Source organism: Silene latifolia, chromosome 1 (genome assembly GCF_048544455.1).
Source record: "Silene latifolia isolate original U9 population chromosome 1, ASM4854445v1, whole genome shotgun sequence".
NCBI classification, from domain to species: Eukaryota; Viridiplantae; Streptophyta; class Magnoliopsida; order Caryophyllales; family Caryophyllaceae; genus Silene; species Silene latifolia.
The window spans coordinates 125,957,447-125,972,300 of record NC_133526.1 but is presented as its reverse complement, the minus strand read 5'-3'; the positions used below and the strand labels follow the sequence as shown (position 1 = coordinate 125,972,300).

At 38.1% G+C, this 14,854-nt stretch overlaps 1 protein-coding gene and 2 non-coding genes across 3 annotated transcripts; 1 reads left to right on the top strand and 2 right to left on the bottom strand.

Moving 5' to 3' along the window:
• Nucleotides 1–3,835: 3,835 nt before the first annotated feature.
• LOC141655313 (uncharacterized) lies at nucleotides 3,836–4,957 on the bottom strand. The gene is made up of 2 exons (XM_074462401.1): nucleotides 4,681–4,957; nucleotides 3,836–4,590 (listed from the first exon to the last, which is right to left on the bottom strand). The coding sequence occupies exons 1-2, from the start codon at nucleotides 4,955–4,957 to the stop codon at nucleotides 3,836–3,838; spliced, it is 1,032 nt and encodes a 343-aa protein (XP_074318502.1).
• A 777-nt stretch (nucleotides 4,958–5,734) lies between these two features.
• On the top strand, nucleotides 5,735–5,841 carry LOC141621266 (small nucleolar RNA R71). The gene has a single exon (XR_012532183.1). It is a non-coding gene; the product is annotated as a small nucleolar RNA R71 (small nucleolar RNA).
• Nucleotides 5,842–14,432: 8,591 nt separating this feature from the next.
• LOC141618433 (small nucleolar RNA R71) lies at nucleotides 14,433–14,539 on the bottom strand. The gene has a single exon (XR_012531391.1). It is a non-coding gene; the product is annotated as a small nucleolar RNA R71 (small nucleolar RNA).
• Between the last annotated feature and the right edge of the window lie 315 nt (nucleotides 14,540–14,854).

Here is a 14,854-nt window from a genome sequence, read left to right as displayed (position 1 = left end):
TGATATAGCATTTGCACCTATTTTTGCCTACGCCTTGCTAGATTAACATGTTATTAGTAGAATCGTAATTGCATATCTACGAGTTTTCATTAATTATTTGCTGAACTTTAGACTTGACTTAGAAAACTGGCAAACTACTTATATATTCTAAGATTTAGAGCCTACAACTGGTGACATCTATGACCAGTTTATTTAGGAATGTGAGTAGTACTCCTTATGAGACATGTCATATCAATGTGCATAAATATGAACTTAATCTGCTTAATACCTGTACGCATTCGGTCTGTGGTTAGTTGACACATGTGGTAGAGGTTTCCCTTTTCTCATTTTGCCCATAAACTCTACACTGCCAAAAATATCCCTTTTTGTCCCATTTACTACATCCTACATTTAGCCTATCCTTTGTTAAGCTAGTAGTCTGTGTTCTTGGGGTTGTTACTCGTTTTTGGTGGCACATGCTCATGTTTGAGATAATATTGGGAAGATGAAATGAAGAAGGAAAGAAAGAAAGAAAAAGAAAAAGAAAAAAAAAGGATGAAAAAAATGGTTCGAAAAAGAAAAAAAAAAGAGAGTTCTGTACTGTTTAAGCAGTCGATCGACTGCCCTTATAGGTCGATCGACTGAAGGTTCGAGAAAGAGAAGGAAATCAATTCGCATAATTCAATCCTTTATCTTATGGCGATTTTTGCTCCCATGTTTTATTCATATTTTATGGGGAGTTAGTTGATTACTTGTATCTCTGGAAATTGTGAGATTTGTGCTTGCTATAGCACCGTTTCGTTTGATTATGAGCAAGAAGTTGGATGTTGCCATTTGGTTCCGTTTTGGTACTAGCTTGATCACCTGTACCTCCACTTTACCATAAATGTTTTGCCTCTTCTTACCCATACCTCACTGATCCACATATATACCTCGGCATGTGTCATGGTCTCTTGTCGGTTGGAATGCGTATGTACGGTTGTAGAGATTACTTTCATATTAGATTGCATGCATGTTCTTATAGGTCGTAGTTAGGTGAGAGTCTTTACAAAATGAATTCTTTCTATTCTCTTATATATTCACCTATGCTTATGTGTGATATGAGCGACCCGTGAGAGTCCGATTTGATAAGTCTCTATGGTTAACGGTTCAGCAGTTTTTAACGACTCCATAACTCGTTTGCATGATTCATTTGCTAATTGATTGTTGGTTAATGCATTAAAATGGTTTAGGCTTCACATGTTGCAATTCGCTCTGAGATTGAACTCGTTCCATTAGGTCATTAGATCGAGTCTAGTTCTTGCTTGGGGACAAGTAAGGGTTTGGTTTGGGGAAGTTTGATGCGTGTCTTTTATATGATGTTTTACATCCCATTTTACACGCAATTCAGAGCTCATTCATGTAGTTTATGCTGCATTTCGCCCTATTTCCGTCTACTTCCGTATTTTGTACATTATTGCAGAAATGTGAAGAATCCAGCGGAAATCGAGCCAAATCCGTCCCCGAGTATCCTGCATTACATGTGACGTGAAGTATTCACCCGAGGAACGAGCTTGGTGCGCATTTCAGAGCCCTAAAGACAAATCCACGAGAAATATGAAGTCAAGTAGCAACTAAAGCAGTCGATCGACCGTTACCTTCAGTCGATCGACCGTTACCTTCAGTCGATCGACCAACCATCGGGGTATGAAGCTATCGTACACATCGCTAAGCGATCGATCGACCGATCCTATCGGTCGATCGACCCAATCGCTATTCCGAGAATTAGAAAAAGATCGAGGAAGCGCAAGCCCATGATGCTAGGTTTAGGAAATAAGAAGTTACGTTAATTGTTATATAACGTAACCTAGAAACATTGAGTTTATCATCTAGTTTTTATCTAGTTTTTATTTCAGAAATTCATCAGTTTTACATTAGCGTTCATAATTTAGGGTTTGGATTATTGTTAAGCATTGGATTTTCAGTTCTTATTCCTAATATTTCCTCTGCAATCTCGGTATTCTACTGCCCTAATTTTAGTTCTTCTTTATTTTCATTAGTATAGAATTGATAGTTAAGTTCCCAAAAGCCAATTCATTGTTTATGTTAATTGTTTATTTTATCGTCTCAAGCATGAATTCATTAGTTAGTTTCATCATCGTTATTATTGCTTTTACCCTTAGCATGAGTAGCTAGATTATTTGTGCTAGGATGTAGGCGAATTTTAGCGTAGGCGGCAAACTATTGAACATGGCCTGATTCGCATGTCAGTCGATCGACTGACATTCCTGGTCGATCGACTGACCTCGTGAGGTTACCTTTCGTTTTAATTGATTTTAATGTTGTATTTAACAAATCGAATGCATGCGACTAGTTAGATACTTAATTTATGACAAACCCATTAGATCGAAAGATAGGGTAAGTTATTAGATCACCAATTAAATCGACTAAACTGTGCTGAGATCGGAAGATAGGTATAGTTTAGACCGTTAGTCACTTTTCAGAACGAGAGTTAGTATTAGTTATATTAGGGACCTATAGCGAGATCGAAAGATGCTATTTGTTAAGAGTGGACCGAGAGGACCTCTTGTTTCCCGCCTCACTTGTGTTCGATTTAGACCTGTTTAGTATGCTGCCGCCGAAGCTTTAATGAACCGATCATCCTAGTACCCCTTCCTTATCTGTTTAATCCGTCTTTTTTTGTTTATTGTTTTTACTCTTAGCTTTAGACCAAATCAACTCAACCCCCACAATTGTTACCTTAGACTGAATTTAAATCAACTAGAATTTACATCTGTCTCTCTGTGGTTCGACCCGACTGCCACTAGCTATAGTTGTAGTTGGAAATTATAAATCTTATTTTTGACACCTCACGACGGGTATCAATTAGTAAGACAATGTACGAATTTGACCGACTTTTTATGTAAAAAATTGTTTTTCCAATTGGTTCAATTTTCTTTTGTTGCCTCTCTTGATTCCCGCAATTGCGGTCGACGTGAAGATGGATTCCCGCTTGGCGGTTGACGATTATATGTGTTTTGCAGGTTTTAGTTGTATTTGAAACGATGCAAATAGGCATCGTGGCTGGGCAGCAAGTTGTTGTTTCCAGCCACTGCATTAAATAATCCTGACGGAAATTCCGTCAGGAAAGTCAAACCTCAGTTCACTTTTCTGACGGAATTTCCGTCAGGGGCACAGAAGTTCTAATTTTTAGTTAACCCGCCTTCACTTCCACGTGTCACAGTCCTGACGAAAATTCCGTCAGGAAAGTCAAATTGACTTTCCTGACGGAATTTCCGTCAGAGGCCCAAATTTTCATATTTTCAATTAAACCGTCAATTTTGCCACGTGTCACAGTTCTGACGGAAAAACCGTCACTATTCACATGTACTGACAGAAATTCTGTCAGTCATGTGCTGAGACTGGATGATGGTTTTTCCATCAGTAATCCTCTTTTACTGACGGAAATTTCGTCAAGACAGTTATTTTTGTGACGAAAATCGCTGACGCGCGTTCCTGACGGAATTTCCGTCAGGAAATGGAATTACTGACAGATTTTTGCCGTTACTGACGGATTTTTGCGTCAGTAACCCACGTTTTTGTAGTAGTGTCATAGCCTTGGTTTAGGGTCATCGCATTTCCAATATAAGGATTGATCAATCCCTCGGATTCGTTATCCCATAAACCGCTAACTTCTTTTACTTCTCTTCCTTTGTTGCAAAGACTATGACTAGGCATAGTCACTTCTTGTTTCATGTCACCTTGGCCATCAAGGCCTTCATTTTTGCTTGCCATGTGAAATGAGCCATTGAAGCTCTCTTCCTTGGTCTTGTTATGGAAAATTTCTAGCTCTCCAAATAGAGCTATCTCAATGTCATCAACTTCTTTCTTCCAATTTGGTAACACTTCCTTGTCCTTCCTTGATAGAATCCTTAGATGGAGATTTCGGCTTCTTCTTGCCACATTCCCGACTATAGTGATCAACCATAAAGCATGGCTCATTCAAATTTGGAGCTCTCATTGTCTTATCAAGGTTGAAGGTTATCTTCTCATCACCGACTTCAAGGGTTAGCATCCCATGCTTGACATCAATCACCGCTCTGGCGGTGTGTAGAAATGGCCTTTCCAAAATGATTGGTATGTTAGAATCTTCTTCCATATCCAAAATTACAAAGTCCACCGGTATGAAGAATTTTCCAACTCTTACGGGCAAGTCTTCCCAAACCCCTAGTGGCTTCTTTGTAGAGCGATCCGCCATTTGCATTGTCTTGCTAGTGCACTTCAACTCTCCCATTTCTAGCTTCTCACATACCAAGTATGGCATAACACTCACGCTAGCACCTAAGTCACATAACGCCTTGTTGATTGTAGTGTCACCAATGGTACATGAGATAGAAAAGCTTCCTGGATCATTAAGCTTAGGTGGGGAGTTTCCTTGAAGAATGACACTACTTGTGCCGGTAAAAGCTATAGTCTCTGACCTTCTAATGGACTTCTTCTTAGTAAGAATATCTTTCATGTATTTTGCATAGGCCGGTACATGAGTAATTAGCTCCGTCAAAGGGATAGAAACCTCCAAGTTTTTCATAATCTCCATGAATTTCCCAGGTTGCTCATCATGCTTAGGATTGGCTTGATAACTTGGAAAGGGTAGTTTAATCACAATAGGTTCTCTTTCAACCTCTTTTTTATTTTCTTAATTCCACTTTTTCATTGACTCACTTGTAGTAGATTCTATTACCTTGGTGTTTTTCCTCAAAGTTTTCGACTCTTTTCTGTCTTCCAACACTCTAACTTGCACCACATCTTTTGAATTGGCACTTCCCTCAACAACATCCTCTTCAATAGGCTTCATCGGTCCCTCATAGTGTGTACCACTCCTCACTTGAAAGGCATTGACGGTTTCATGATTTGTAAGGGGATTACCTTGCGGAGATAATTGTCCCTTTTGCCTTTGGGAACTTGAAGAGGCCAATTGGGTCATTTGAGTTTCCAACATCTTGTTATGAGCAAGGATATTGTTGATAGTGATGTCCTTGGCTTGGCTATCCTTTTGCATTTGATCAAAGAATTCTTGTTGATTCTTTTGCATTTGCAAAAACGCTTTTTGAACATCGAAAGCTTGGTCATTGGATTGATTGTAAGAAGTCTGACTTTGAAATCCTTGGTTTTGGTTGTACAAGGGTTTGAGTGGAATTTCTCATTGGTGATGGGGGTGTATAATGGTTATGGGTTTTGAATGTTTTGACTCTTATATGAGAAGTTTGGGTGGAATTTGGTGTTCTCATTGTAAAAGTTGGAGTATGGGATGCCATTTTTGTATGCTTGGAAAGCATTTACTTATTAGTTTGTACCCCTACACCCGTGTTGCTCGTGTCCTAAAGTTCCACAATTCTCACATACACCACTTGGGGTGGAAGGGGTCATTGTCATTGCATTGAATTTTTGAGTCGAATGTTGCTTGGGTGAATTGGATGCTTTATTCATCTTGGCTATGGCCTTGTCAAACTTCAAATTCATCGTATCGATGTGAGAGCACAATTGTGCACCCAAGTCGGCAATCAATTGTGTGACGGAGTCCACTTCATGTCTTCCTACCCTAGTGGCTTTTCTTGGCCTACTATATTGAGAGTTATGGACCGCCATTTCTTCGATCTTCGCCCAAGTTTGGTTATCATCCACTTCGGTAAACCTTCCATTAGAACACATGTTAAGCACATTTCTTGAATCTTCATACAACCCGTTCCAAAAATGTTGGACCAAAAACCACTCAGTTAGCCCATTATGAGGGCAAGAGCGACAAGTAGCTTTAAATCGTTCCCAAGCCTCATATAAAGACTATTCATCTATTTGCTTAAACCCGGTGATTTGTGACCTTAGCATGTTGGTTTTCTCAGGAGGATAGAACTTCTTGTAAAAGGCAAGTGCTAGTTTCTTCCATGAATCGATGCTAAGAGTGGTTTTGTATAGACTCTTTAACCATTTCTTCGCGGCTCCGATGAAGGAAAAAGGAAACAACACCCATCGAATTTGGTCTTGAGTTAGCCCCATTTGAGAAATGGCTTCGCAATAGTTACAAAACGTTTCCATGTGAAGATGAGGATCTTCACTAGGCATTCCTCCAAATTGACTTCTCTCAACAAGTTGTGTGAAAGTGGACTTCGCTATAAAGTTTCCGGTCAAATGAGCAGGTGTTGGGGTACCATTAGGTAGTTCCTTCTCGGTTGGTACGGAATGTGATGAGAATTTAGGCATGATTGGTTGATTTTGTGGTTGGTTTGGAATTGAGTTGGAATTTGTGTTGCCCTCTCCTTGTCTTGCAAAAGGATTGGTAAACTCAACTCTATCCACATGGATAGTGTTAGAAATCATATTTTAAATATCATATATTATGGTTTAAAGTTTTAGTCATAAAAACTTAAGGATCTTATGCATGCAAACTTAATAAAAGGAGATGAAAAAGACAATTTCTCACCATCTTATTTTCGGCCATTTTGGGCACAAGTGAAGTCTCCTACCTCACTTGTTCTTGAGCTTTCCATATGTTAGGATGATTCTCCAAAGACTTCAAGTATAGAAGTCACTCTTCTTGATTGCACCCAAGATTATCCCTTATCTCTACTAAATAATATGTGCTAGATATTTGTTTAGTAGTTTACCTTAAAATTGATTACTAATACTCATATATTACATTAATAATATTAGTAATGTGATTGAACAATTTTTGATTGAATCTTCTCATATTTTAGATGAAGATTAAAGAGTAGAGAGAATAATACATAAACTTTTGCATGTGGTAAAATGAATGAGTATATGAGAGAAATAATTAAAGAACAAAAGCCTCCAAAAAGGAGTGTCTCACGGTTGGAGCAAAAACAAAATGCCAAGGATGGCATCTTACTTTATGCTTTTGTTCTTATCAAAACCTTAGGCGTGTAAGGCTAGGTGTAGATTAGGCATCATTAGCTTATTTTATCCCATAAAATAATTCACCCACTAACACCCATCACTCTCATTATTTCGGTCCATGTACCATAAAATGGACTACCATTTTATTTTGTTAATTTGTCATTTGTCACACAATATGTCACATGTAGTATGTTACATGTTATTAATTAATTTAATGCATATTTATCACATAAATATCATTTTATAAATTAATTAAATTACATACAACAAATTGACTAGTGATACTTGATCACATAAATAAAATGGGTCATATAATTATAATTCACAACATCTTGTAATTATAATTAACCATTCATTCTTATCTCTATTGTTTCTCAAACAATAAACAATTTTAGTAATAAAGCATTTTTATTACTAAAATAAATCTTATTTAATCTCATTAAAATAAGAAATAATATTCTCTCTCACAATTGAATTGTTCAATTTTAAGGAATTGATCAACTTGTATCGTCATACAATTAATCAACTTTACAGATAAGGGCATCATCCTTTAGGTGTGACCTTAAGGGATCAACTGACCACCACCGTCCCACGACAGTAACGTCAAACTCTAGCAAGCCAATCATTACCGATTAATGTTGATCAGTTGACTATAAAATAAATCATCCCTTACGTATTCTAATATGAGATTTAAACATGTGATCTCAATATGATCAACAATGTGATCGCATTATTGCCGGGGACACTCCAACAGATAGTTCTTACGTCCACAAGTCCTCTGATACTCGAATTAGGGTCCTCCGTTGTTGAAATAGAAGCACCTCTAAAGGCTCTTCTTATACCTCTCAACGTTCTCTCAATTTCGGGATCAATGGGCAAGCGATTGCCTTGTAATCTCCTAGGCATGCAAAATATCAAATACTAGAAAACGATTAGAATCACCTTGAGGAATTGACTTCTCCAAGGTAAAGAAAGACACAACTAAAAAGTAATAAAAGATAAAAATTCAACAATACATTGTACTCGGCGACAGCGCCATTTTGATAGGTCGTTAAACTATCAAACCATATTTATAAACTCAACAAACTACTAGTGAAGGAGTAATTAAAAGTCGGATCCCAAGGGACCGTTTATCAAATAGTTATCTAATGCAAGTAGCTATGTCTTTATGTCACAATTTGGGTTTGAGTTGTAAGCTAAACTACTACAATGAAAATGTAAACAAATGAAAAACAAGGCAAGTAAATAGAGACATAAACAATTGATTAAAAATACTAGGATGTCATGGGTTCAGAGGGGAAACATGGTATAATCACAATAATGAGTCATACAAACGATTATAGTTGTGTTGGAATCGAGTTGATTTATGTCTTACAATTCCTATGGAGACTTAGGTCTCAGAGTCGAGTTGATTTATACCTTACGACACCTACAACGACTTGGATCTCCCTATTCAACTATATGCACGGTCTAACAAGCCTTGAGTTGATTTATGTCTTACAAGTCTTGTTGAAGGTTAGAGAATCATGCTAGGTTGTCAATCAAGCATTTCATCAAGTATAACATGTGCATAAGTTTAAAACACAACATACAATCATTCATATGAACTCATTAAGCATAGATCTAACCCATGATTACTCCTCTAATCTCCCACTAACCCTAGCTAAGAGACTACTCAAACATCATCATGGTATCATGTCATCAATGGTGTCAAACATCTTAACAAGTATAAACATGATGAATGAGTAAAGCAATTAACAAGAGATTAAGTAAAGAGTAAAGGAATTATACCAATTTAAGCTGAACAAAGGAAATGAAAGAATAATAGAAGAAAGCCTTGATTAATGATGAAGAGTTTCTAATTCTCCTATACAAAACTCAAGTAATCTTCAATTACCAAGCTAGATCTAAGATTATTTGAGCAATAATTAAGGAAAGATTAAGATGTAATTAAGTTAATTAGAGTAGTCTAACTAAGCTAAGCTAACATGGTTTTTTCTCTAAATACATGAGGTATTTATATTAAGTGCAAGTTTTAGATTAACTAAGGGCTTAAATGACGATTAGGCCTCTTAAAAAAGTCTTTTGCCTTGCTAGAGATGAGACAGGTGTGGACATGGGCCACCCGCGCCGCGCGCACCCGCGCGTAGGTTTCGAGGCGGCGGCACTTCTCCCACGGGACCTTAGTTTGCCGAAGCACGTCATGGGCTGTTACCGATTTGTGAGACATTGAAACCGGTGAAAGGTTTGAATAAGCCTACATTTGTGGAGTCGCCACCAATTTTTATGGAAATTTGGAACCGTTCGAATACCTCGTGCCATGTCAAGACACAAAGTAGTGACATGAACACTAAGAACTTGTTACCCTTAGCATTCTATGTCTAGAATGACTCTCGAGATGCCAATGGACACAGATGTCCAGAGATAACTGAGTAAGGGGTGAGGGTACGTATTAGGAAGCTCTTTAATTCGAACACCTAATCCCGCCCGCCTCGGTAGCGGCCTCTACTAATGATTAGGAAAATTGCTCATATTTGATATGCCGTCGATGTAATGCATACAATGGAACAAACACGGATTAATCCTAGCATGTGAGATTAGACTATGTCGGCTAACACGTGTTTTAGCAAACAATTTGGTCGAAGTTGGAAGTTAGATTAATTACATGTGAATGCCATACAATCAAAATCATACATAATAATAATAACTGAATAAACGAATTATAATAAATAAAAATTACAAATATTACAAGGCTTTATTTGATCTACGTCAAAAGCACGCTCGAAGACGGGATTTCGAAGAAGGAAATAAAAGGAAAATAAAATAATAGAATTAAAAATATGAAAATACGTCAGATTAGAGGTGATAACACGAATAATAGTTGATTTAAACCGTATTAGGAGCTACGTCAAAGCGAGAAAGAGTTCAGGGACAGAGACCAACCCAGAACAGGCCCAGCATCTGCTGCGTCCTCTAGAAGAGGCGCAGCACTTTCTGCGTCTGTTCTTGAGTTGGGCTCTGACTGTGAAGTCAGAACCGCAACACTATTATCGTTCGTTGGTAGATTTTAGATCGATTATTGATATTAGACTCAAGTTGAAGAGCTTTAACAGGTTATATGTATACTAATAACGTCACAAGTCAGATTAAAGACTAATAAATTATTACGGCGATTTACATAATTATAATTATACGATGTCGGATTTATAAAGGTCGAAACTTTGAACTTGAAAACGAAATTAAATTTGATGAACTGAAATCAAATAAAGAAAACTACGTACAAAAGACGAACTCTAAAGACTCGATATGGGAAAATCGAACCTTTAAAATCCGGGTTTGAATAAGATGACGAAAACCCACAAATATTGAATTATAAGGGATTTAACTCGAATTAAGCATTATAATTAAAAAGGAATTATTAAAACATGATTTATGTACTGACATGGCGAAGAAAACAAAGAAAAAACGAAAGAAATAAGAAATATAGAAAATTGCAGAAGGACGAGGAAGAAGAAGAAGAGCCGGAGCAGCGGCAGCCTCTGGAAGAGGCGCAGCTACTGCTGCGTTTCTTCTCGACGTCTGACCTCCGCTGTTTTATAAAAACGGTTTTAAAAGACAGATTTTAAAGCGGTTTTCGAACGTGGTTTTGATATAGATCTTACATTAGGTGATACAAAATAAAAAGTACAATAAATAAATGGGATTTACACCCTCAGACTTACATGTTTGACGAAACAAGATTGACTAAAGTTATCGTTTTAGTGATTCCTCGACTCGAATATGCGTGGAAAGTGCCCTTGTTAAAGGATTTAGATTAATTAGGTTGATTAAACGGAGTTGGTCAAATTGGTCGGTCTATGCAACGTGACTGGGACTCAGAATGATCTGAGCGTACGTGGTCGATTGATCAAGCACGTAGGCGTCGAAAGAAATAGAGCGTGGTCTAGAATGCAAAGAGAGAGAGAGAGAGAGAGAGAGAGAGAGAGAGAAATAAGGGACGGAACACTCGCGCGTCAAATATGGAGGCCGAAGGCCTCTATTTATACTAAACATGTGGAGGAGTTTAGGAATGACACGTATACAGAAACAAATCACGAAAATATTCTGGAAATCGTGAAAAGAGGGTCGGGGAAGAGGCGCAGCAGCCACTGTGACCCTTGGAAGAGGCGCAACACCTGTTGCGTCATTTCTCCAGAGGTTTCCTCCTCAACAAGAAAGATTTCCGCGTTTTTTATGGAATTTCGGTAGATATACACTTCCTTATTCCGTGAAACACAATATGCAGAAGATATTTCCTTAAGATATATTGATTTATTTAGGAATAACTATCAAGAGAATTCTAGAACATTCCGGAATATTCCGACTCGGCATTTAAACGGTTTTTAGAAAATGAAGCGGTTTTTGACCCGGACTCCAAATGAACTCTAATTACTGTCAAAACGACCGTATCGGCGCGTAGATGGCGACCAAAGGGTTGACACAAGAGTTTGAGCTATCACTTGACGATGAAATTACGGACTGTCATAAAATCGTTCTGCGTACCAAACATGCGGCCCAATCATCACTGGGTGGTTGGCGGGAGGTGTAGAAATGGGGTATCTACAGAGCCCCCACTTTGACTGAGGCTTGGACAAGGCAAAAGTCATAGTATAGCCATCAGGTCAATCGAAGATTATAACCTGACGACTATGGCGACGCGAGGCGGCTCAAGGGGTCTGAACCAAGGACCTGTCGTCGGGAACATTTTAGAGTCTGTCGACTATCGGGGAGGGTCGTTTAAAGTCCATTAGACTATGTAAGGAAGCTCGCCATCCATAAGAATAAACCATATCTGGAACACTCCTGGGTGAAACGGGACTGAAGGCGCTTCGGCAAAACTCTTTGGTCTGAAGAAAACTTGGTGTCTGAAGGCATTAGGGGTTACAGGGATTCTGAAGAAACTTCTTAACACTTCTGATGGCTAAATCTGAAGGCTATTTCTAAAGTAAAGGATGAAGGATAACTCTCTGAAGGGCTAAACATGAGGACTTAATTGAAAAGAACTTCTGGAATTTATTGAAAATGGGTTATCTGAAGGTTACTGAAAGGAGAACATATGAGGGATTATCCTGAAAATTGTCTGAAGAAAAAAAACATATAAATGATTGATGTGACCATAATTAGAGCATATTTAGTCCCCGAATTAGCCATGTTCCCATGCTTTTTAGTGCATATTTGGGTCATTTATTGTCTTTAGTTCTTTGTTTTGCATATTCTTTGAGATTTTGTGTCCTTGGTAGGAAAGGAGTGCAAACCTTGCATTTTCATGGCAAAATGAGGCTAAATTGATTGAATTCAATGACCAAGCATCAAGGAGAGACAAGATTAGAAGGCCTTTGTACATACTATAGTAGATGGGCAATGATGAGAAAAGATCTTTGCATCCCCAAGGAAATCCTCAAGGATTTTATGAAGAAGAAGGAACAAGACTGCCTGACAATCCGTGCGGATTGCCATGAAGACGCCCGTCTTCACCCCACAATCCGAGCGTCTTCCTCCACAAGACGCCCGGGCAAAAGCTACAGAAGACACCCGGATTCCCAGACAGTCCCATTTCGTCTTCTTCAAGCTTCAAGGAAGGATGCACATCTTTTTCTAGAGACCGGAGTCTCCCTAGAGACTGGAGTCTCCCTAAAGAGACCGGCGATTCCTCAACAAGGGACTTAATCCTCATTTAAGCCCTTAGTTAACCCTAATTCATGCACCTAATCCCCACTATAAATACCCCATTAGTTTAATTAGAAGAGCATGTTCTTCTTAGCAATCTTTAGAGTAGTTAATATCAATCAAATCTCTCTTTAATCTTGTAATCAACATTTAATCAAGTTTTAATACAAGTTTTATTTCCTTAATCTCTCTCTTGTTCATCCTTTATTTTGGGTAATTAAAGATTATTTGGGTTATTATTGGGAGATTGACAACCTCTCAATCAAGCATCAAGTACTTCTTTTATTCTTTGCTTTATTATTGGAATCATTAGTAGGTATAATTATCTTAATCCCTTTTTAATTATTGTTAATCACTTTCATTTATTCATCATGTTTCACTTTGTTGGTATGATTGACAACCTTGCTAGCATGTTCAACACAATAATGAGTGAGTAGTTTCTTTAGCTAGGGTTAATGGGTAATTAGGGGAAACCAACATGGGGGATGATTCATGCTTAAATTAATATGCTTTCATAGTTTATTTGCTTGCTTGTTGTGATCTCAACTCATGCACATGTTATGTTTGATGAAATGCGAGCCTATGAATCCTTGCATTTTTTACCCATCACCTATCTTTTCAATGAGACTTGTAAGACATAAACCAACTCGAGTCTCATTAGACCATGCATGTTGTTAAGTAGGGAAGACTAAGTCGACTTGTAGGTGTTGTACAATCTAATCGATTCGGCTCCGGGACCCAAACTTTCCTAGGATTATAAGATATAAACCAACTCGATCCATCACAACAATAATTGCTTGCTTATAACTTGAGAATATGTTTGTATGATCAATTCCCATGAATCCCCTATGACCCCATGACACCCTAGTGCCTTTTATTAATTGTTTACATCCCTTTTAATTCATCTTGCTTGTTTACTTTCATTGATATTTAGTTTAGTGATCTTCTATTCAAACCCCAATTGTGACACCCTTAGACACCACTAGTTGCAATAGAAATCTCATCTCAATTCCCGTCCCTTGGGATCCGACCTTTACTGCCTCTTTACTAATTGTAGAGTTGTTGGTGAAGTTATGAATTGTGTTTTGGTCTAGGTGCTCCTAACGACAAGTACTGAAAACTAAACCTCCATCGTGAGTCCGACCAAAAATGGCGCCGTTGCCGGGGACGGTGTTAACTTGATTTAGATTTTCTTATATTATTATTAGTTGTGTCTTTCTTTGCCTTGGGGAAGTAAAACTCTTCAAGGTTTGTTCTAATTATTTTCAAGTTGTTTGATATTTTGCATGTCTAGAAGGTCACAAGGTGACTTGTTACCCTTTGATCACGAAATTGAAAGAACTTTGACAACCAATAGAAGACTTGCTAGGAGAACTTTGAGAGGTATTAGTGAGGTTATTCAACCAAATACTATTGAGTTCATCAACCCTTTTGCAAGAGAAGGTGAGGAGAACCCAACACAAAATCCAACACAAAATAAACCCACAATGCCTAAGTTTTCATCACATTCCGTACCCACCGAGGAGAACCTACCCAATGGTACTCCCACACCACAACATCTAACCGGAAATTTTATTGCCAAATCCGCATTTATCCAATTAGTCGAAAGAAGAGAATTTGGGGGGATGCCTAGTGAAGACCCTCATTCTCATATGGAGACTTTTTATGACTATTGTGATGCGATTTCTCAAACCGGTGTAACTCAAGACCAAATTCGATGGGTCTTATTTCCTTTTTCTCTAATTGGCACCGCGAAACATTGGTTGAAAGGCCTTGATAAGGCTACTCTCGGAATTGATTCTTGGAAAAAGTTGGCTCTAGCTTTCTACAAAAAGTTCTATCCACCGGAAAAGACTAACATGCTAAGAGCTCAAATTACGGGCTTTCAGCAAATGGATGAAGAATCTTTGTATGAAGCTTGGGAGTGATTCAAGGGAATTTGTCGCTCATGTCCTCACCATGGACTTAGCGAGTGGTTCTTGGTACAACAATTTTGGAACGGTCTTTATGAAGATTCAAGGAACATTCTCAACATGGGATCAAATGGAATGTTCACCGAAGTTGATGACAATCAAACTTGGAACAAAATTGAGGAAATGGTGGTCCATAACTCACAATATAGTAGACCTCGCAAGGCTACTATAGGAGGAAAGCATGAAGTGGACTCCATTACTCAATTGGGTGCTCAACTTAGTGCTCACATTGATACCATCAATTTGAAGTTTGAAAAAGCTATGCCTAGACTTGAAGAAGCCTCAAAATCACCAAAGCATCATGTTAA

Bases quoted from the DNA above. Each gene is read 5' to 3' on its own strand.
- LOC141655313 (XM_074462401.1), bottom strand. From the start codon at position 4,957: ATGTTGGAAACTCAAATGACCCAATTGGCCTCTTCAAGTTCCCAAAGG. The intron at 4,591-4,680 runs GTGAGTCAATGA...CAAGTTATCAAG, and splicing joins GGTAATAGAATCTACTACAA to CCAATCCTAAGCATGATGAG.